This window comes from Gambusia affinis, linkage group LG07 (assembly GCF_019740435.1).
Source record: "Gambusia affinis linkage group LG07, SWU_Gaff_1.0, whole genome shotgun sequence".
NCBI classification, from domain to species: domain Eukaryota; kingdom Metazoa; phylum Chordata; class Actinopteri; order Cyprinodontiformes; family Poeciliidae; genus Gambusia; species Gambusia affinis.
In genome coordinates, this window is record NC_057874.1 from 20,980,369 (window position 1) to 21,002,821 (window position 22,453).

General features: G+C 36.4%; 2 protein-coding genes and 1 long non-coding RNA gene across 6 annotated transcripts; 2 read left to right on the forward strand and 1 right to left on the reverse strand.

Annotated features, from left to right (window-relative positions):
* The first annotated feature begins 1,713 nt into the window (after positions 1 to 1,713).
* Positions 1,714 to 12,420, forward strand: tespa1 (thymocyte expressed, positive selection associated 1). 2 transcript variants are annotated; one of them, XM_044120884.1, is made up of 12 exons: positions 1,714 to 2,696; positions 3,671 to 3,858; positions 4,011 to 4,053; positions 4,933 to 4,973; positions 5,476 to 5,529; positions 6,182 to 6,221; positions 6,528 to 6,569; positions 6,720 to 6,815; positions 7,416 to 7,624; positions 7,741 to 8,879; positions 10,096 to 10,180; positions 11,539 to 12,420. In XM_044120884.1, the coding sequence occupies exons 2-12, from the start codon at positions 3,714 to 3,716 to the stop codon at positions 11,628 to 11,630; spliced, it is 1,986 nt and encodes a 661-aa protein (XP_043976819.1). In that variant the 5' UTR covers positions 1,714 to 2,696; positions 3,671 to 3,713; the 3' UTR covers positions 11,631 to 12,420. The 2 variants fall into 2 exon arrangements, with proteins under 2 accessions (XP_043976819.1, XP_043976820.1); XM_044120885.1 differs by lacking the exon at positions 1,714 to 2,696 and adding an exon at positions 2,704 to 3,524.
* tarbp2 (TAR (HIV) RNA binding protein 2) lies at positions 11,882 to 20,878 on the reverse strand. Of its 3 annotated transcripts, none has more exons than XM_044120890.1 (7): positions 20,797 to 20,878; positions 17,419 to 17,733; positions 17,180 to 17,249; positions 16,078 to 16,234; positions 15,821 to 15,948; positions 15,449 to 15,644; positions 11,882 to 14,185 (listed from the first exon to the last, which is right to left on the reverse strand). In XM_044120890.1, exons 2-7 carry the CDS (start codon positions 17,721 to 17,723, stop codon positions 14,028 to 14,030), a joined length of 1,014 nt encoding a protein of 337 aa, XP_043976825.1. In that variant the 5' UTR covers positions 17,724 to 17,733; positions 20,797 to 20,878; the 3' UTR covers positions 11,882 to 14,027. The 3 variants fall into 3 exon arrangements, with proteins under 3 accessions (XP_043976825.1, XP_043976824.1, XP_043976823.1); XM_044120889.1 differs by lacking the exon at positions 20,797 to 20,878 and adding an exon at positions 19,770 to 20,047 and having other exon boundaries at positions 16,078 to 16,195; XM_044120888.1 differs by lacking the exon at positions 20,797 to 20,878 and adding an exon at positions 19,770 to 19,998.
* On the forward strand, positions 19,993 to 21,567 carry LOC122833408. The gene is made up of 3 exons (XR_006370984.1): positions 19,993 to 20,103; positions 20,591 to 20,752; positions 21,363 to 21,567. It is a non-coding gene; the product is annotated as an uncharacterized LOC122833408 (long non-coding RNA).
* Positions 21,568 to 22,453: the final 886 nt, after the last annotated feature.

Here is a 22,453-nt window from a genome sequence, read left to right on the forward strand (position 1 = left end):
TGTGGTCTAATAAAGTATACATTAATCAGTGCATGAGACGTTTATGCAATACCATAATTTGTACATACCCCAGTTTAAAGTGACGTATAGAAGAGGACATATTGGAACATCTAATTATTTACATGGAATGATATGAAATACACAGCATTTTATACTTTCATATCATACTTCTTGAGCATAACTGAAGTGGAACAAAAGTCATAATGGCTTTTGAAAATTTTGCTTACAAATAGAAAGGTTTGGGGTTAGGTTCTTACTTCTCTGACACCACCAAATAAAATGCAACCAATAGCCTATAGAAGTCACTTTAAACAAAGTCAGTTTGGGTGTGACTTAATCTCAGTGTAAATACAACTTTTCTTTGAAGGCCTCAGGTTTTTTTTAGATAACTTTAGTGAACAAAAAACAATAAATACACTTGGGAGGTCAACTTATTCACTGATTGCTATGTTTAAGTGATACAGGAATTTAAAGTTGTGTGTGATGAGCAGGACATTTTCTAATACACCAAAACTGTTTACATTCTTTTTACCCCCACTACTCTTTCAGTAGTGTGGGCACAAAAGATTAGCCCATATAGTTTTACTGTAATCCATAATACAGTAAGTCTCCGTCTCTAGGTGTGCTACAAGTTTTGTACAATCTTTGTCTGGATATTAGTTGTAAATCTCAATCACTGCTGCAAAGTAAAAAGTCTTAGACTCTCCAACATCCTAAGTTCAAGCTGTCCTTTTATGTTTGAGGGAAAAAAAAAACAGTTTTCTTGAAGTATGTTTAAGTAAAAGCTTATACAAGCATATGTTTAGAAATACATGTTGGGAACACTTTCTAGTTCAAGAAAAATGTACATATACAAAGACCAACTGCAGCTAATAGCTTAAACAACGAGCTATTTTGGTGTTACCCTGAAAATTGTATACAAATGTTTTATTATCCAGTGCAACAAAATGTGACTCTCATTGCACATGCGCAACTGAACTAGAGCATGGTGGAGGTCAGGAAGAAACTCAAGATGTGCAGAGTCTCATCCATGAATGCCTGCAGGGGGATTTTCAGTCAAAATATTACGGCTTCTTTGGGGTATTCTGTCTACACTTGGAGTCAGAAGTTCAAGCAGATCAAAGCTTGTGACCAAAATCACTTAGAAAGTAGGCAGAGGAAGCCACCAGCAGACTGTGGCTGAAATGCAAACAACACTGGAGCAACCCACATAGCAGAGACTATAAGAACAGAGTGAAACATGGGAATGTCAGAGGAGTGCCAGCAAGCTCTCTAGAGAACCCGACATGACCCAATTAGGCATAGAGGAACCAAACCACAAGCATTCATCAAGTGGATTTATGACATGAGCCATCAATTACTTGCAGGGAAGAAAGGGCTTGTAGGTAATAATTACAAATTTAAAGTGTTATGGGGCAAAGAATAATAAAAATACACATAAAAAATGTTTGACATGTGATTAACACATGGTGTAAGCTTTGTTAGAATAAAAACATAATCAGTTAAGTTGAATGACTTTTTATTAATAGCCAAAAAAAGTACTCAAGTAAGTGTCATTACCAGATAACAAATTCAGACACAATACATTTAAAGATTATTTTCTTTCATAACATACTTACAGTAGGTAACATATTGTATTGTAACGTTACACAAATGCCTACTGTTTCGTCACTTGACCTCTAAATGGCACTTTAGGCTTAACAGATACAAATATTAGAATCGCAACCCCTGTGTACAAACAAGAAGTCTGACTTAAACTATAAAAGTATATCTGATGCATTTTTGGCTAAACTATGCTAGTACTTCACTCACTGAAGTTCTCAATTAAGAGCAGCGATACTTCAAAAATAATACCAAAATAGTTAGAAGTTAAAAGTATGGTGTAGTAAAAACTCCTATACAACCCATTATGTTTCAGAAACAGAAACTCCAGTTAAGGTTTAGCACAAACCAGACTGTAGAGGCCAAGAAACTTCCTTACAAAATCATTATTTTTGTATAGGAGAAAAAACAAAACAAAAAAATCTTTGCACTTTCGGGAAGGTCTTAAGTTATTCATTGTGGTCTTACTCATATCAAAAGTGGAACTAGCTATATAACTTTAACCGCAGTCAATTGTTTAAATCTGCCATAATGCTCTTCGTACTTACAGAGAGGATGTTTAATACATTATTGTATTGTGGAAAACCCCAAATAAAAATAAAATAATGCCACACAGTTACTTTGCGGAAACTAAGCTTACATTTTCCTGATTTGTAAAGCAGGCAATTAAAAAACCCCCCAACAACATCGTGTTGTACTAACAGCGTTACCCCTGACATTTCCAGCAACCTGTCAGGGTGAGCGCTTGTTTCATGCAGGATGTGCAGCAGCTGCTTCCCACGCCACGCTGATAACTTCAGACTGTCAGATGAGATGCAAACTCACTTCCTCAGACGCGCCACGGCCACGCAATGATCCAACTTGTTCGGGCTGAGCAGGGGACAGGCTTCGCTGGAAATCAGCTCAAACCCCGGCTATTTATCTCTGGGCCCATCTCTGATAGAGGCAGGCGCGCTGAGCGGAGGCTATTCTTACAGACCGCTTAAAGACCACGGATAAAGGCGTTCATGCTGTCTGCCTCAGTGAGTCCGGTTCAACAGGAAACCAGAGAAAGTGCGCCGCTTACAGAACTGAAACTTGCAGCATGCATGAAGGTAAAAACTCTCGTTTCTTTTGAAAGTTTATTCGCTGCTTAGTGTAGACAAAGTAAATGTATTTTAACTCAACTTGTTGCATTTTGAAGATGTCTCTACTTTTACGTTTGATCTGCACACTTGACATTATAGGAAGCACCTTCCGAAAGTCGAATATATCTATTTATATCAAGGTAAATCTTTAAAGTTCTTTTATTAAGGTTTACCATAAACCTCGGTGAAATTCTCTACGGTCGTGCTGATTTTATCATTAACGGTTCCCATGCTTGCACTAGTCTGCACTGCAATACAACCACACAGTAGGTCAAATCATTTTTTGAACAATGTTGCCTGGACTGGTACAATTTTATTTTCAGGCACATTCCTCTTTTTATAATGGTTTAATTTGAACTGTCTTAAGTTTGGAAGAGACTAATGAGTACAATTTTGGGAAGAAGTAAGATTTATGATAACGTGATATCACAGTCTCTTCATGGGAATATTTTTATTTCAACCTGTGCATATTTTGTATATGGTTTGTTCTGATCTGCAATATTGTCGTTATTTTACCCTAGTTTTGGCTTGGTGCAGAGATGCTTTCAATGTATATATTGCATTTGGGAACTTAAGACATAAAGTGTTATTTTGCCGGAGCTATCTGTCTCCATTCTCACAATTTTCCAGTTCTTCTGGCCAGATTTTCCAACTCACAACAGTTTTCAGATGACTCCACTGACCGGAACAGCCGGAAATTGGCAGGAGAACAAATGTACACTGTGTGTCAGAGAAGCCACAGTAACATAATATGCTCTGAATATCACCTGCTAATGTTCTCCCAGACTTCTAAAAGTGAGCTCAAATAGTACCACAATTACAGGATCTAATTGCTCTCATTTAAAACTGAAAAGCAAGACATTTGCAGATACTTTTGGAAACACAATAAAACTTATTGATTGTTACAGTTACTAAAAGTAATTTTGCTTGTGTCTTAATAGCTGTGAACCCATCATGCCCTGCAGCCATAAATGAATTGAAGTGATGGATAGGTCATCATCCACCGTGAGGCGGCGAGCCTGGATCAACAGCAGCCGACAATGGCCAACAGTGGAGGACACGGAGGGTCCGCTGTGTAACCTCGCAGCCTCAGCCTCCATAGCAGATGACGATGATGTCTTTTCTGATGGTGAGAGCAAACACAACTCTTTAAGTACTTTACCCACTGTATTTTATTTTATCAGTTTTTAACTTTTCTAGACAGATAAACAAATTATTATACTGTGATCAGAGCTGTCAAAGAGGAACATGTTTACTTAATAAGAGTACTCATTTTCACAGCCAGCTTCACTGGAAAGATTGAGAACTGGCTCCTTGGTTGTGGGTGAGTTAACCTTTTTTTCATATATATGTTTATAACTGCTGACTTTCACATTTTCCAGCTGGTAAGATATATATCAATGGAAAGTACAGCAAACAACAGAGTGCAGAGAGTGGAAACTCTCTCTTAAGTCAAGTGGTGCAGCAAGGTGATGTTGTGAGGTTACCACAGAAGTTTTTTTCTGCTGCAGTAGCCTGAGGTGCTGCATTCTTATAGTTCCACTGGAAAAAGAGAAAAAGAAAAATAAGCTTTCAATCAACCACAAACTGAAATCGCTGAGGTAACCTTCTCTTGAGTTAGATTTTTTTTCCTTTATAGCTGTTTCACCAGGGATGTCATGATTTAAAAGATGTAAAAGTTCACAGTACAAAAATAACTCATGAGTAAAACTTCATCTCTTTGACGTATCTGAAATTACCTTGAGGTATAGGAAATAACAGTTTCTTCTTTTTTTTTATGAAGCAGACAGTAGAAAGAAGAAACAATACTTATGGTTTAATGTCAGTCACTGAGAGAGAAGCACTTATGGATTGCAGAAACACCCCAGATGACAGTAAATCACCATCTATATGGGCTTTTACTCCCCTGCTGAGAGCATTTAGAGGAATGGCTGGCGCCTGAATGTATTCTCAGAAGCGAAAATGAAAATGAGTAGATTTGCTTGGCATTAACCTGAATGTTAATATTTTTCTACAAGAGGAAGTTGCAAGACTTCAGCAGCCGGCTGATTATGAAGAGTGGAACAAACTTTCCCTGTAACATTACCTGCTATCCTTTTTCATATGAAACCAGAGATGCAAACACTGCACCATGTTTGATAGAAACATGCAAATGACTCGATTGTGTTTGTGCATCTGTGTTTAAAACTAACGTGTCTTGCAGATCTGATGTCCGCTTGGAGAACAGCAGGCAGCTAAGTTTTGGTGAGACACACCACACCTTATCACGAACGCCTTACCGTTAGGCTGTTTCAGAAAATGGTGAAAAAAAGAGCAGAATCAATTGAAATATATGGCATTCAGTACAACACTTCATATTTCTAATTTTCATGTGGGGAATTTACCTAAAAACACCTTTAGCCTCCACAATTAAAAATATAATTGTGGAGGCTAAAGTGCTTTGATTTTAATGAAATCAAAGCATTTTTCTTGATAATGTCCAGAAAAAGTTTGGTTAGACGTCTTCTGATTTTCCTTATTCAGCATATTGAGGGAATTGCAACTCAAACCGGGTTATTTAGGGTTTCCTGTATCATACTTATTGCGATAAGCTAAAATCTGTTTCAATTGGTGAAGTTGAAATAAATAAATGCAAAAACTTTAAATATGTACGTTTAAAAACCTTAATTTATTGTTTGCATAATTTGCACAGTGTCTAATTTAAAACATAAATGTATAACATTTCCATACCTGATTGCTTTTTAAGAGTCTGCACTGCAAGCCAACACCTTTTGTGATGACCTGAGCCTTGGAGCCGATGGTATGATCAGATATGAACTCAAACACGCAAACACTCACGCCACAAAATGGTTTCTATGTTCTCCATCTCCATTTAATTTGATTATCTGAAATATGGCTTCACTGTCAACCTAAATTTGCACAAACAGACAGGGAAGTAATGAATTGGCAAAAGTTTTAAATAAGCAAATCGGGTATTGTTTGGTTATGGTTATTTTTAAACTCCGCTCATGGATCAGTAGTCAGAACTTTTCACATCTAAAAAAAGAAAAGCTTGTCTCACGTATTTTTTACCTCTTTATCTTGTTGGAATGTTGCGTGTCGTTGCAAGGAATTATGCAATGGTCATTTCAGAGAGATAATTTAACATTTACACCAAACTAGAGCAAAACCGCAAAGATAAGCAGTGAAGTTGCTACATTTTTGTAGATCAGAAAAATAAAAAACCACTGCAGTTCTCGACTGGATGGGAAAAAAACCAGAAAACTAGCCGTTTAAGTAATACGGGCAACATTTAAATCTTAAAATAAAGTAATAAATTAGATGTTTTCTCTTCAGATTCATTCTGTAAAATTTATATTACAGATGCTAAATTGCTAATTTCTTTATTGTCACACCAAAGTAGTTCTTATTACCAACAGCAATAATTAATACTTAATTTTTTTTTCCCTCAGCCTCAGTTATAAACTTTGGAGAAACTACAACTAACTATCGGTAAGTAGAAACTGTCCACTGGTTCAACTGTTGTCTACATATCTCACATAACTAATGTAGTTATTTTTTTTATTTTTGCAAAATAATTAAAGTCCTGGTAAAAATACATGTTTCACACAATCACATCCTGAAACTATTTCTTTGCTGTAACTTATCTGGAAGTTACTGTAAATTTACTGAAAATGTTGTACCAAAACTATTTGAATTTCTGAATTTGCAAAAAAGTTATTGAGAAACTTTGCTAAACTATTTTTTGGTTTATTAATTTTTATTTATTGTTCTTTGTTCTCCATAATACCTGTCCAGAAATCGGTCGTTGACGAAACAGCTCAGCAGGGTCAGCAGCAGGTTTGTTGTTTACTTGCTTCTCAAACTCAAAATCTAGCTTTTTTTGGCATTGCTCCCCCTGCAAAGGAATGAATGAGTTATCTCATATCTGATCACTTTAAAAAGTTTTAGGTATTATAGCAATTCACGTTTGTTTTTTCTTTTTTTTAGTACTCCTCTTCAGAAACTATGCCCGTCGTCACTGAACCTGGGCCACAGCATGGCCTCCAGCTGCCTTTCCTCTTCCACTTGGAAAACAGTGTCAAGGTGAGGCTTAGAAATTGGTTTAATCCATATATTTTATGCAGTAACCATTTTAATACAGTTAAGGTTTTTGCTAAAGAAGCAGACTGTTCAATGGCAGCTGTATCTTCTCTTGTATCACACCTTTTATTTGTGAAACTTATTCTGTCACACTTTTTTCTGCCACTTAACTTTTATAGTCAAAGTAAATTTTATTTCTCTAGCACCTTTAAACAAAAATAGTTTAAGTAGAAAGTCACCAGTAACTTAAACAGAAAGTTGTACAACACAACAAAACAATGAGAGATGTTCAGATAACATAAATGACAAAAATAATATAGTCAACATAGTAATGCTCAACTATAGCTTAAAATCTGAGAACAGAATTTTTTTAAACAGCTTTGCATAGTGAATTGAAAAATTATCAAGTTCTCCCTCTGATTGTCAGGGTCAAAACATCACTTTTTGTGGTCCTATATAGTTTTATAATTTTCTGAGAGCCATAAATACACACATCTGTGTGTCAAGCATAAACGAGCTTCACTTTTAAAATACATTTATTTCTGAAATAAATTGTTTGATGTGAAATTATTGAGATGCGCCTGAATGTATGTCTTCTTTCAGTGTGTCAGAGGTTCTGCAGATGTGTTCAGAGGATGCAGAGGAGACTCTGTACGAACTGGGTTTTGGCTGTGAAGAACCGCAGGTCACCGTTCGCATCCCTCCTCGATTCTTCACCTTCCCCTCTCAGGCTCAAGGCATCAACTTCCGCCTCTTCCTGGATGCCCAGATCAGGAGAATAAGAGAGGAGGACCCCAGCCTTTCACTTGCCAGTATGGATTCGTTACATCTTTCTATCTATATGTCAGTGGAGTGATCTTGCATTGCTAGAAGTGTGAAGAAGTGAAGTGGTTTTCATCTGTTTATTTGCATTCTATTCTTTTTACAGGTCGTTTCAGACAAGTGCAAATGCTTACAGCCATGGCCAATGCTTTCTATTCCCTCTACTCCCACGTGTCCCGCACTCCTCTCCAGAAGCTGGCCACACCAGAGTTCACCTTCTCCTCTCCTGTGGAGAGGATTGAACGGTTTAGGACCAGTATTCGCAGCGAGCCTCGCTCTCCTGTGGAGAGGCTGAAGGACACTGTAAACAAAATGTGCCTCTACACCGGCTCTCCTCGTGGGTCGGACTCCACCTCTCCACAGCTCTCACCCAGAAAGAGATCCAGCCTTCCTGATATGGTGGATATAATGCTGAAATTCAAGACTGGGAGTGCCAAGAAGCTGGATTTGGGGGAACATGACAGGTGTGGATCTTATGAGGATTTTAGGTTGCTATCAGATGGTGGAAATATAGAGCAAGTGAAGCAGACTTTAGAGGATACAGACATTTATCAAGAGGGGAATAAAATCTGCAAAGAGGAGATGGCTGACAACGAAGAGGCAGATAATACTGATAATGTCAGACAAGAAGATTGTGAAAGAACATCTCTAACGTCATCGTTGTCAAGAGAAACTGTGATAGAAACAGAAACTCTGCTAACCACAAATCAGTCAGAGTTGGACTCATGTTTGACACAAAGGGACACAAGGACAGCTGAACTGACTCCTGCTGCCAAAGTTTCATATGATCTAATCTGCCCTCCAATAGTGGAGCGTGTACATCAGGCTTCTTTCTGTTGTCAAAACCAAAACCGCATCCTTCATATCTCTGGGACAGAAAGAAGCGACAGACCAAGCTCTCCATCACATACACCTGCAGTGCAAACCCCTACCTCTGAGCCTAATGAAGACTTACACCCTGGATCTTCTAGAAAGACCCTACAGGTGGATGGACCTGGATCACCTCTGGTTCTCGAGCCTAGAGACAGCAACGCTCACTGCTGCATCACAGTGACTGGCTTGGAAGACGAGGATGTGTCCTCAACCTCCATGAACTCCTGCCATGCTTCACCTGCCTTATCCAAGCGGACTCCTGCAGAGCTGTTTAATGAGGGAGAGGGACAGTACCTGAACCCGTTAACCCATCCTGGACTGGGCAAATTCTCCAGCAATCGTCAGCAGGTCAACTCATTCGAGCTGGAGGAGGTACTGAAACTTTTATTGGTTTAAAAATCTAGCATATTATTTGACGATGAATCTAAACTGCACTTAGGAAGTTTAAATCAGTCTTAACTCAGTGGGTGAGACAAATTAATTACACAATCATTAGTCAATCAATGACTAAGTAAACTATAATTATTATTAGGGCTGAAAGATTGTTGGCATGACAAATGGAAATTTCCTCCTGAACTTGATGCTTATATTTAGTTTTGGTCACTGGTTTGTGCTTCATTGCTGTTTTATGAGGAGCTATTTTAAACTGCTTCATTGTTGTTGTACAACATTCTTTTGCATCAATTTCTTTTGAAGTCATTTTGGTTTATTTTCAATGTAGGCATGGAACATGGAGGCCTATAGGAGCAAAACATAACAAGAAAAATGGAATGTGCTTGTAGGAAAACTTTGAAAAAAACTGCATGGGAACTAACTGAAGAAGATGCTTAATAATTAAGAACTAATGTGAACTTAATCAAAATAATTGTTAAAAAGACACTTTTTGTTCAAAGTGTTGGACAAAAATTCAACACTTTGTCCCTTCCTACTTCCATTTTGTTCTCATAATAATTTTCTCCACTACTTTTATTCTATTTTACTCTGATAAACGTCTTCAGCTCCGTAAACTATGACATATATATTAATTTCTTTGCAATAAGTATTTTCATTAATTATTTGAGAAAAATAATTATGCCAAGCTTTTCTAAAATATAACAGATTGTGACACTTGATCAAACTAGTTACTTTGAGCAACCGCCTGCTGGCAGAAAGCATTTAAAAGAGTCACATAGCATTTAAATATTAAAAAAATACTTCAAATCCCTAGCTGCTAAAGTGAGCACATGATGTCCAGAGGGACATGACTCCACAGATAGAAAGGTACAGAATAGCCAAAGGGTGAAATACCAGCAACCCGTAACAAAGGAGCCTGCATCTATTTGTTAGCATAGTCACCCCTCATGAAAGCTACAGTTTTACTGAAAATGTTACAGTGATTTAAAATCTACATTTTAAACAATTTAGTAATGTTTTACTTCAGAGAAAACATTTCTTGTAATTTGTAGTTGGACAAAACAAAGTAATTTATGTTTTTGCATTTATTTGTTTTTCTATTTTGGAGCTATTGGTTTCTATAGTTGCTCACATTTTTCCCTTGGTAAAACAAAGTGTATCTTGGTTAAATATTTTTAATTTGCTCTCCTCTTAGGTGTATAGCGCAGGAGAGGAAGATTTTGGACAACCAGAAGCGAGTACAGCCACTTCGTCACTCTCCAGAAAACATTCATGCAAAGGTGACAAATCCTCATATTTATTTGTGTGACTTTTGCATAAAGACTTTACATGAACCAAACTTCTCTGTTCACACTAAGGGGGATTATTTTTGGTCCACAAACAGCAGGGTACATATACATATAAATGGGTGAGGAGAAGGATGTTATGGTAAATAGTAAAATGGTAAATGGACTGAACTTATATAGCGCTTTTCCAGTCATTTTGACCACTCAAAGCGCTTTACACTATAGTCACATTCACCCATTCCCACTCACAAACACACACACATTAATACACCGATACGCAGATCGGTTGTAAAGTGGAAAGATACTAATGCAGGGCTGTATCATGTTATTGAGGATGATGCTCCTCAATAACATCCTGCATAACCAATTTACTTCAGGGGTCACTTGACTAAAAATCTGCAATCAGATTTATTCTGATTTTAATCTCAGAATAAATCCACTTGTTCCAAGTAGAGTAAACTAATAACTGAGGACAGCACTAATCCAGCCTTTACAGAACTGAGTCAAGAAAGAAAGGCCAAAAAAATTCTGCAATTTACCAGAAGCTAAGGATCACAATTAACGTAAAGGTCAGTTCTTTGGTCAGATGCATCCGAAATGCTATGTGAGGTGGAAAACTACTGTACATCACCCTGAACATGCCACTAACAAAAGAAACAGTGTTGGCAATATCATGCTATGGGGAAAAGAGAACTTGATCAGAATTTATAGGAAGATTAATGGAGCTCAATAGCGAGCAATACTGCAAAATATTTGAGACTGGGTTGCAGATTCATATTTGGTAGAACAGCAACCCTGAAAAGACAGCCAGAGCTATCATGAAAATAGTCAAATATCGGGTCAGAACGGCACAGTCAAAGTCTAAAGATCAAGTCAGTGGCAAGTTTTAATAACTGATGCTCACAGACTGTCTCCATCTATCCCAACTAAGTTTCAGCTAATTTGCAGGGAAACATATAAAAAAAACTTCCATCTCTACATGTGCAAAGTTTGTGGAAAGACTTGCAGCTGTACTTGCTGAAAAAAGTGTTGCCTCGGGGCTGAATATAAATACATGCCACACTATTAAGTGATAAAAAACAAACAGTTGTCATTTTCCTTTTTACTTCCCACTACTTTGTTTTTGGCTTATCACATAAAATTACAATATACGTGCAAGGGGAGTGAATACTTTTTCAAGGTACTGAGCATGAGTGACATACATATTCAGGTCAATGAGCAGGTGTCTTCTAGGAGAAAACGATGCCTTTTCTGTGCCAAATTCAGGTTAGACTGCAGCTGCTAAACAGTCAGTAATTCGCAGAACTTGGAGAAGAGCTGAATGCGTTTTGTTTTTTTTTCTGCTTGTGTAGGTGAAGTGGTGCGGGGCGACAGTGTGCAGTCCGACAGCAGTGGCTACGCAGATGAAGAAGTCAGCCCTTCATTAGACAGACACAGCAGGTGACGGAGAGAAAAAGGCAGGACTAAAATGTACCACAAGATCTGGAAACCTTTTCCATTTGGAAAGCAGATCTCCACATTGACTTTGCTTGAACTCTTAAAATGTGAATGTTTCAGAGGCTACTGACACAGAAAGTGTGCAAAGCATGATTATATGAAACAGAACAGAACAAGCAAAGACTTGGACAGTGAAGTGTAATGGAATGGTACTTTAATTAGGGTAAAATCAACTTCAATTCTTATAAAAAATGTTAAAAAAAAAAAAACCTCAACGTCCAATAGAGATCATATTTCATTTCATTTTTATAATGTATAAAAGTGCCAGCAAAGAGAGATGGTGAGTTTCAACTGAAGTTGAATAAAAATAGCTCCTAACTTCCTCCTTTAATGATCAAAAAACATTTTGCATATCTGCCTTTTCTGAGAAGGGTTACAACACACAGAAATGTGTTGCATGCATTTAGTAGACAAATACATGAAACAGCAGATAGCTAAGCCTATTTGTCAATGCATACTGTAGAAGAGGAAGGGATTTCTTAGTGGAGAAAGCTTTTACACAGAGACACAACAGATAATCACAATTCAAGTCACAGTTCAAGAAAACAAAACAAAACAAAACACAAGTCAATGATGGTCATTACATGCACAATGTTTTAGAGGTAATGTTAGAATTTGTGGTAGCTTTATGTGCTGGGTCTGTGAGAAAGAGTGGATATATTTTGTTATAATTACAGCAGCTCTCATCTGACACACCCCTGTAAAAATGAGACCCTAATAAATTGTTGTAAAACCTTCCTGTACAACTTTGATTTTCTTTTAGACCTACTCCTGACCGATACCTTCAAACAATTATTATTTAATCCTTTGGAACCTGTAGCATTGACTGAAAGTTAGTAATAAGTAAAGTAAAACATGTCTTTTTAGGATGTAGAACTTTATTAACGGATTATTATAATTGATGGAACACTGAATCAAGAGATGCTTTAAATGGGTATTAGCTTAGGTATTTACTCGAATAATGTTTTGCTTGAATTGTAACTAAAATAATTTATGATTGTTTATTTTCTTTTTTACATAAAAACCTGGTCTTTTAACAGGGTGTATTCACAGTTGAGAGCCATTGTATAATAAGTCTTTAATTCAGGAGTAAATGCACTTCAGAACAGCTGTGGACACACAAAGCTTCTAATTCACAGACTATTAAAAGAGATACTTCTAAAACTTGTCAAGAAAAACAGATTTATTTGCAGCTGGTAAAAAGGTGTAAAAAGCCTTAAAGTAAATTCATCTTTAAACTGGAGATTTGTTTCACCTCCATTACCATCCTCGTCTACCTGCTAATTATAACTTTGACTGTAAATATAGCCAGGTCTAGGTTTTCTCGTCATTCATAGAGATCAAAACAAATTTGTCCATCTTTAATGGCATGTACAATTACTTTTTCCATTTTGAAAAGTGGTTTATAGAAATGTCACATTTTATACCCCAGAAAAAAAAGGATATCATGGATTACTAAACATTTATATAAGCCATTTAGTAATCCATTACTATTAATCTTTGTATAAACAACAATACAAAGATTATTTCATATTTATAGTGATGTTGCTGCAAATGATTTCTTAGCCAAATATTCTTTTCCATTCACTGATTAAAATAACATGAAGGTTAGATTTTTTAAAAGTTCCTAAATATGCAAATGCAGTGATGACTATGTTTTAAGGCTTTTACCACAGCTTCACCAATAGTGCTAATAAATGTGTAGGGGGTTGTACAATTTTAAGTCTTAACCATGTAGAAAATGACAGCGACAAAAAGTCATTTGAGTCTTATTTTTTTAAGATTCGTGGAAGCTCATTTTTGAGGGATAGCAGCGAACATAATTCAATTTCTCAACAGAGTGGGAGTTTCTTTCACACATCCATTCACATGAATTTCATTCTGGGACTAATAAATAGTTAACTCTATATCTAGCTAGTCAAATAACCTACATGTTTTTATATTTTGCTGCAAATCATTGCCTACTCTGATACAGCAACATTTAACGTTTCTGAGATATATGTATTTATTGGCCATATTTAGGAAAATATATTGGACTACATGAAGTCAAAAGTTTAAAAAAAGGGGGAAAAGTTTTTTTATGACAAAATTGTACATAATGTGTTTATAAATTTTAGACAGCAATATGAATAGTGGCACCCATCAATCAATAGAAAATAAAAACTATGATTCCATGTGTAAATTTCAGGGCAGAAAAAGTCTCTCATTGTCAAATTTGAGGTTTCCTTGTTTTTGTTTTCTAAATATGTCACAAAAATACCTCCTTCGTCCAGAAAGGAGATGTTTGATGGCATATTGTGTACTGGTGAGTTCGAGTCTGTGTCTAGAAAACGGAGAAGGTTTGTCATTTCCCTCCTGCCATGATTTTCAGGTACTGCAGTGCGTTATGAGCTGCGTTGGCTCGAGCAGCGTCTACGTTCTGAGCGAAGCCATGGCACACTGTGATTGGCTGCGTGGACAGCTCTACCAAACACTGACAGAGGCCGCTGAGGCTGCGCTCCTCTGGAAAGAGAAACACAGGACAGTCAATCAAAAGTCAATCATTTGAATTTCTCTTAGAATTCCACCATTATTATTATTATTATTACAGTCACAGTTCTGATTACAGACACTCTCATTATTACTGCTTCTTTTCTGTAATGCCTAACTGCTATTTTCCATTAGACAGTCTGAGTGGATACATTTGCAAACAGAACTAGGTTACAACCTTCGCATCAGATATGGGTGTTTGCATAGTATCACTTAAAATAGAAAGTATTTTGCATTGGTTTTCAGTCAAAGCAATCAGGATAGCTGCAGCAAAGAGGACAAACTTTTAAAAGATAGAACCCATAAAAATGTGTTTTATGGGTTCTACAGGAAACAAATCTAAAAGCCTTTGGAGTCATAATATAACTCAATATCCACCTTTTCAGTTTTGCCCTAAATTAGTATTACTTTCTTGTATTAAGCTTTGCACATCTGGAGACTGATACTTTTGCCCTTTCTTTGTGGCAACATGTCAGAATGGTTGTTCCTTGTTTTGCAACAAATTCTCAACTGGATTTTGGTTTGACCTTTGACCAGGTTAAATCTGCATTTCAGGTCGTTATCACAGTGGGAGGTAAACCGCCCTGCCAGTCTTAAGTATTTTGCACCCTTTGATGGGTTTTCTTCCAGGACATCTGGTAATATTAAACTTCCTAACACCATGTAGTGCATAGCTGTGATATGGAAGGAAAATTGTATCTTTAATTTCATCTAAGGATAAATAGAGCTGTTCTGTGAAGTCCTGAAGAGCTTATTTGAGAACAAATGGCAACATCAAGATGGTTAAAAAAATAGGGATTAAGTTCTTGATAGGTTTAATGCAGACTCAGGATAGAAAACAACATTCTGTTCAATCCATCATCTGAAAATGGAAAGAGTTTTGCACAACTGCAAACCTACAAAGACTTTCTGTCCACCTATGTTTACAGGTAGGGGTAAATGTGTGTTAGGAAAGCTAAGACACAGTTTCCATTGTGAAATTCCATATTAGTTGCAACATCATGGTGTGGAGGAAGCTGCTCGGAGTTGTTAGTTTCCCACCTAAAAGTTAAACACATTCAGGTGGTTGTAATGTGACAAAATGCTACCCAAAAATTTGAGATGTGACAAATTTTTGCAACAAATTAGTTATAACTCAGGTTCCTTAGAAGCTCAGCTGAAACATATATATGATTGTGCCAGACTGCAGCAAACTGAAGTGATACTGGAGCTCTGACTGAGAGTTCATGAGCTCACCTAGATCAAGGTAGCTGACATCGAAGCGCTGCTCTGCAGAAAGGTCGCTCAGCAGGGAGCAGAAGTTGGAGTCAGAAGGCATGCCCAGAGGGTGGCTGCGGAGATGCAGAATCTTCTCTCCAGCAGAGTTGCGCAGGGAGTCCCATGTGCAGCTGTAGCCTTTAGTTTTACCTGACTCCACTCTACTTCCCATGTGCTTTAATTACAGGAGACATAGATTCAACATCAGTTAGCAGACATTATATTTCCTGACCAAAATACTAATTATACTTGTAATAGTTTAGCATTTTCTACCTCAACAGCCATCTTTTCCTACACTGAAGCTTTATCACTTTTTCTTATTCATTTTCATAACTCCTGTTTGATTCTTACAATATTAAATGTGTCCTCCTCTGTTTCTGCGTCATTGCTACTCCTCAGATCCACCGGCACATTGTGTATCCGAGAAAGCATCTTGGCCGCAGCATTTCTCTTGGCAAGTTTCTTAGATGTGCCACTTCCTGAGCAGGAAATAACAGTTTAGCCATTGTCATCCAGTGGGACATAAAAGAAAAAGACAACACACATCTGCAAGACAGAACCAAACACATGAAGTATGCATTCTATAAGTCAAACATTTTTAAATGTACCGATTTCTACAAATCTCTCGACTCTGCAAGTCATAGTGAACTCCTTGCGATGAGCTGGACCGGACTCCTGAGTGACTGTGTACTCTGGCAAACGCCATCCTTTCTGCACCACCAACTCCTGACAGAAATTAACACCAAAGACAAAAATACACAAAATCTAAACAAAATATAGTAGAAAGTAAGTCAAAAGTTAATTTAGTTTAGTTATAAATTTCAAAAGTGAAACTGGTATGTTATATAGATTCATTACACACACCCTCTTTTTTTAAATAGATACATCAAACCAAAACAACCAGGATACTTAATACTAAAATCTTGTGGTCATGTTGTAACTTTAACCAATCACAGGGAGCACTGCCGACTGTTGCCCAGCAGACAATAATAGAGTCCCTTCACAAGCTCCTTGCTCTTCACAGAGAACTATATTCAAGTACATGACTAGAAAGTTAAGTGGAGGAAAAAAGTGTGATAGAAAAACCAGAATTTTTATTTGCAGGTTTTATTGCTAATTTTTCTGTCCATTGTCTACTCTTTACCATTTCTTTACATTCTAAAACATTTTAATACTGCATTAAACAAGTTTCACCAAAATATTACTCGCCTGAATGCATGAAATTTAAATACTTAACATTTATTGTAGTTCAAGCAGTTATTTTCCAAATACATTTTGTCTACAGTGATAAGTCAGTAACAATAAATTTATATATATTGTGAAGCCCAGTTCTGCAGTGCAATTCAATTTTTTTTTCTCCATTCACTCAACTTTCCATGATTTTGTTTAGATATAACACTCTGGATGAGCAACTTCTTTGACCTTTTGTGACATTTTGCCTGCCAACTGTCAATTCATATAGGTTTAAAATAATTTTGTGGATCAAACCATGATACTTTTTAATGAAGAGATATGATGTAGTATGTTAATTTTGGGTTTTATTAGGTGCAAACCATAATCAAATTTAATCATTATTATGTGTATAAGAAATCTATACAAGTTACTGATGTAGATTAACTTTATAATGATATTGTCATTTATTGCGATGCAACTGTATACTAACAAATCTAGATAAGTAAATAAAATGCAGTAGACAAAGATTTTTTTTACCTGCAGGGCTCCTACAGGGTTACATTCAGACTGATGGGAACTGTTTGAAGTCTTCATCTCTGACTGAGAACTACACAAAACAGAGAAGGAAACACTCAAACCACACAAACCATTATCTCGCATTTGCTAAACGCTGAGCTGTCACTTGGGTTGGCTTGCAAGTATTGAGTATACCAAGCAAAGTGAAAATATTTACGCTAAATTAACATTTTTCCACATAAATTACTCAGAAGTCTGACCTATCTCCATCCACAGGCACATCAACTTCAATAAAACCGTCTTCTCCAAGAGCGACTCCAACTGGTCCCCCGAGGCCTCCCTTGAGCATCTTCAGAGCAGCCTCGGCTGCTTTGTGCTTAGCTGCTTTCTTGCTGGGCCCTTGGCCGGTGCAGCTGATCTCACCAACAGAGACGCGGAATGTGAAGTTGGGCTGATGGGCCTGTCCCTCGGCCTTCAGCAGGTCGTAGACTGGGGTTTTGCCTATCCGCGTTCCATACTCCTGCAGCAGACTGATGGGCGTCTTTCCGGGATTCACAGCCAGCATTTGCTCAATACTACATACAACAAAAACAAAGAAAACCCCCCCCACATATTTACCCACCATGATGTGGAGAGTAATGGAAGCATTTTTGTTTTGATTTTTTTGTACATAAAAGTCTAAACTACCATCTCGTAAAGTTGCTAATTAATTCCAGCAACAGTCAAGATGAAAAAAAAGCTGGTTTTTGAATGTTTCTAAAAGAAGTCAACATGTTGTGCACACATTAAAAGTACTAGCACAGCAAGATAATCAAGAAATTTCACTACATGCTGCCTTTCACAAGCATTGTGTCTGTTTACATGGAATTAAAAGTAAAGTAAATCTAATTGTAAATTAAACCAACATTTCCTGCACAAATATTCACTCTTCCCACTGAGATCAACAAGCAGATGCAGTATCATAAAACAATCATTTAAGACAAAATACAGTAGAATAACCAAAAAAAATGTTGTGCTGTTGTTTCTTGACACAGTTTTGGAACATAATTAGGAAAGAAATTAAGTATTGTTTTACTGAGCTTTCAAAATGGATGCTTATCAAAGAAACTATGGTGCTGAAGACATTGAGCTGTGGGCAGTTTAAAAGGTTTATGGAGATTTAGAAAAAGAAAAACATTCCCAGACTGGAAATAATAATAGGACATGTTTGAGAAGTAAGATAAATATGCTTGTGACAATAAAAATAAATATGTAAAAATCGCTGAAATTGATCACTGCATAGTAATACAAAAGAAGAAAGCTGGGGTGTGTCTTTAAACACATTTCATATTAGTGTTAAAGAAATACTAATCACTTTGCTAATGTTTCCTTTCCGTGTTCACTATGTGATCAAGTATGAATGCACACATAAATGTGTATTTGAGCAAAAGAATAAAATTAGTTTTTTTTGTACAAGGAGCGGAGATTTTTTTCCCATTACCGTAATATCTTAGTGATCCAAGTTGACCAGGATTTTCAGGAACTTCTAATTACTATCAATCACCCTATCAGTAAGATACTTTCCACTAGATGAGGACTTATATTCATCTTGTCAACAGTGAGAATAATCAGTAAGACAGGTTACAGTTTTAGAACTTCAGCAAAATTCTTGGGGTCACCAATTTATACACCATAACAGTTTTACAAATTAAATGGCTGAGACCCAAATTCCAACTGACTCCATCATTTAAAATAAATACACATACCATCATACATATGAAACAATAATGCAAAGAGCCATTTCTGCCTTTTTATTTAGTCGAGCTAAATAAAAGTAATTTACAGCTGCAAATGTTACCTCACCCTGTTAAAAAGGACAACATTTTTTATGAACACTTTGAACTGAAGCTACTTTGAACTGCTTTGCTGCTGAAAAATGCTATCTATATATATATATATATTCTTCTTGACAAATTATCTAGTAAAGGAAATATGGCCATTTTCAATTAATAACTATTTAAGGTTTTAAATGGAGAAAAAAAGAACTTCTGCAGAGTTTTATATTTATTCTACAGGATGTTGACTTGTAGAAAATTATAAAAAGGAAATCATGTTTCCAACCTGACGACAAGAAAAATAGACTTAGATAAATATTACTGTGACTTTTAATGTCAATGCACTTATTCTATGAAAAAGCTAAAACTAGCTCATATTGTCATATCCGTATTTAAAAACAACAGTTGGCTCTTTAATAATTTTTAGCCAATTTATTGAGGAGGAATAGTGGAAAGATCAAAGAGCTAGTAGAAAAGACTGCAGAGACGCAGGTCCTAGACCTCTTTTCAAAATAATCAAATGAAAAGGGGCGAAATAGAAATGCATGACACATCATTATGATTTTTTTTTCTTTCAACTTCATAATAAAGTGCTACTTTGTGTTTATTACATAAAATATGAATGCTTACTTATCCAAGATACCGCCTGCTAATCAGGTTAACTTGTAATGAAATAAACTGATCAGTTTAGAAAAAAAAAAAGACATGAAATCAAAAAATATTCTGAAGATCTTATAATACTATTATGTCGTTTATCTGTGAGCCTGGATGCTCCCTGCGGCTCTGATCAGCCTCACCTGGAACTCCCGGAGTTTCTCTTCCAGCTCTCCGGTTCTGTCTCGTCGTTCATTACCTATACCGTGGAGACGGAACCGATCGGTTTCGGATGGCAAATCCCCCCCACCAGAACATACACGAGCTTTCATTAGACTGTATTTATTGTTGCCCCCAAGCAGATGATGAGGCTACAACATGATGGAAGGAGGGAAAGGAGAAAAAGAGAACCCCATCTGCTGCGACAAGCTTCGGCCCGCAAAGATGACGTAGTTCGTGACGCCTTGTGAAAACCGACTCCTGATTGACCTAAAGGCGTTCGCAGTTGGGCTTTTATTCCAACTTTCCCACCAGTTGGTAGGCAACATATTTACATACTTTGAACAAATAACATAAACAAAAACAACATTCTGAACAAAAAACAAAAACATAAAAAAGTTGAACATTGTTTAACAAATGTGAAAAATATTTGATATGGATTTAAATTGCAGCCTATATAACAGAAACCATCAGAGGTGAGTATTAACTAGTTACATTTTAATGGAGCACCTTTTTAAAGAAAACTTTTAAAAAGAAAGGTTTTTTTTTTAAACAACTCAGAAATGTTTAAGTACTAATGAGCTTAAATGCTTCCTGACTATCATAAAAAGAAAGACATGCACGAGTTTCCCAGAGGATAGCTGATGTAGATAAATGTCATAGTGGTGAGAATGTACAATTCATAAAAAGAGAAAGAAATGGAGTTATATAAGCATGGTGCACCATGCTTTTTACTTTTCCTATAGTGTAATTATTATAAAGTATCACTAACTTTTTTAAAAATCTTTGGTTGTTTACCCCATAGACATGAATATGTAGACGCATCCTGGAGCACCCAGTCCTACGTTAGGTCATTGCCATCTTGAATGTGGCAGTAGTAGAGCGATCGAAGATCCCCAAGTCCTGTGCGGACTTGTTTCAACCATTTTACAATACAAACTGGATTCATTGGAATTACCTTTCACAGGTAAGAATGAAAGAAAATAACGTAATTTTTACGAGCAGACTTACTTGACTTTACTGCCAGAAACTAGCTTCTAAACCAGTGTCTCCCAACCCAGGTCCTCAAGGCAAACTGTCCTACATGTTTTAGACGTTTTTCTGTTTTAATGTGCCTGATTCAACTGATTGCAGTTCAACAAACACCTGTTAATCAGTCAACAATTGAAATCAGCTGGACTGATGCAAGGAAATACCTAAAACGTGCAGGGCAGTGTGCCTTGAGGACCAGGGTTGAACAACTGAGAAGTATTTCCTATGTACGGTAGCTAAATTGGCCCAAAGTATCCGCAGATTTTTAGTGTAGCGAATTTTTTCATACTGTGTTTTCTAATTAGAGAGCTGATGAGAAACCTCCGTTAGAGGGGAAGTGCATTAAAGATGAGGGGATTTTGTGAGGAAAGGCTAGTCAGGATCAGAGCTGGAGCTGCTGTTCTTCTGTTTCACAGCTCAGCTTCACAATGTCGGTTTAAAGATGCAAGATGCAATCAGAGCCTCAACATGCTGAAAATATGTTTTTTCAGATAAGTATTTTCTATTACACTTTTGGATAATTTTCCTTTTATCCTTGGTTTTAGCCTGTGTACCAGGACATCTCAGAACTCACTGGACTTCTCCCAGTTTGACCAGCAGACTGAAGCCCTGCCTGTGTTCCCTGTATAATAAATAAATGTGTTTTATTGTACTTTTATTCTTTCACTTTTTGTGTATTTTTTAATATCGCAATCTGAAGTGTTAGTGTACAGCTTAGTAATGAAATAAAAATAATTTACTCTCTTAGAATATTTTCACTCTTTGTCTATGCTGGACATAGCAACGTTTACTTGTAGTGTAATGTTTTTCTGGAAAAAAGTAAAAAACAAAAATTATATGTATATATAAATAGCTAATGTTTTACAATGACACAATCAAAGTTTATTGTCTTTACAATAAAATGTCAAAAAATAAAATAAATTTTTTTTCTTCATATCTTGAAATGTTAAATGCACATTAAATTATAGAATCATGTAAATATGTCCTTGTAAAGGTGTGTGTCTGTTCATTGATGTTAATATAAAAACTAGTTATCAGAAAAATTTCTATCAAATAAAAACATTGTGCTCTTTATTCAGAAATCCCCCAAAACAATTAAATAATCAAATAATCAAACGTTATAAACGCTGTCTTTAGTGCTTTCTTTGATTACCAAATGTATTAGTGTGTGTGAAAGAATGTGTCAATGATAGGTATTAACTTAAAATACTTTGTAGAACGGCACTTTGTGAAGTTCGGCACATTTACCGTACTTGTATTAGCTGACTGGCAGATAAGCCATATTCAATATGGCGGGCGCTGTGACGTATCGCAGTAATGGGCCGACCCGCTCCATGAGACATCTGCGTATTCATGTCTATGATTTACCCTACCAAGCACTATTAACTTAACTGAATGAATAATACATTTGGTTCAACCAAAAATGCACCAGACACAAACACACACAGTTTATGTTAAAGTTAGGCTTGCTGTTTTTAAACAAGCCTTATTGTTTTAATGTTATTTTCTGTCTGCTCAGCAGATATTGTCACTGGAAGTTTATATGCTGCTCTAACATGTTGGTTCCTCAATGTACAGTTAAAAATAATTTAGAAAAGTATTTCTTCTGCCTGAATTTGCTACTTTATAAACACAT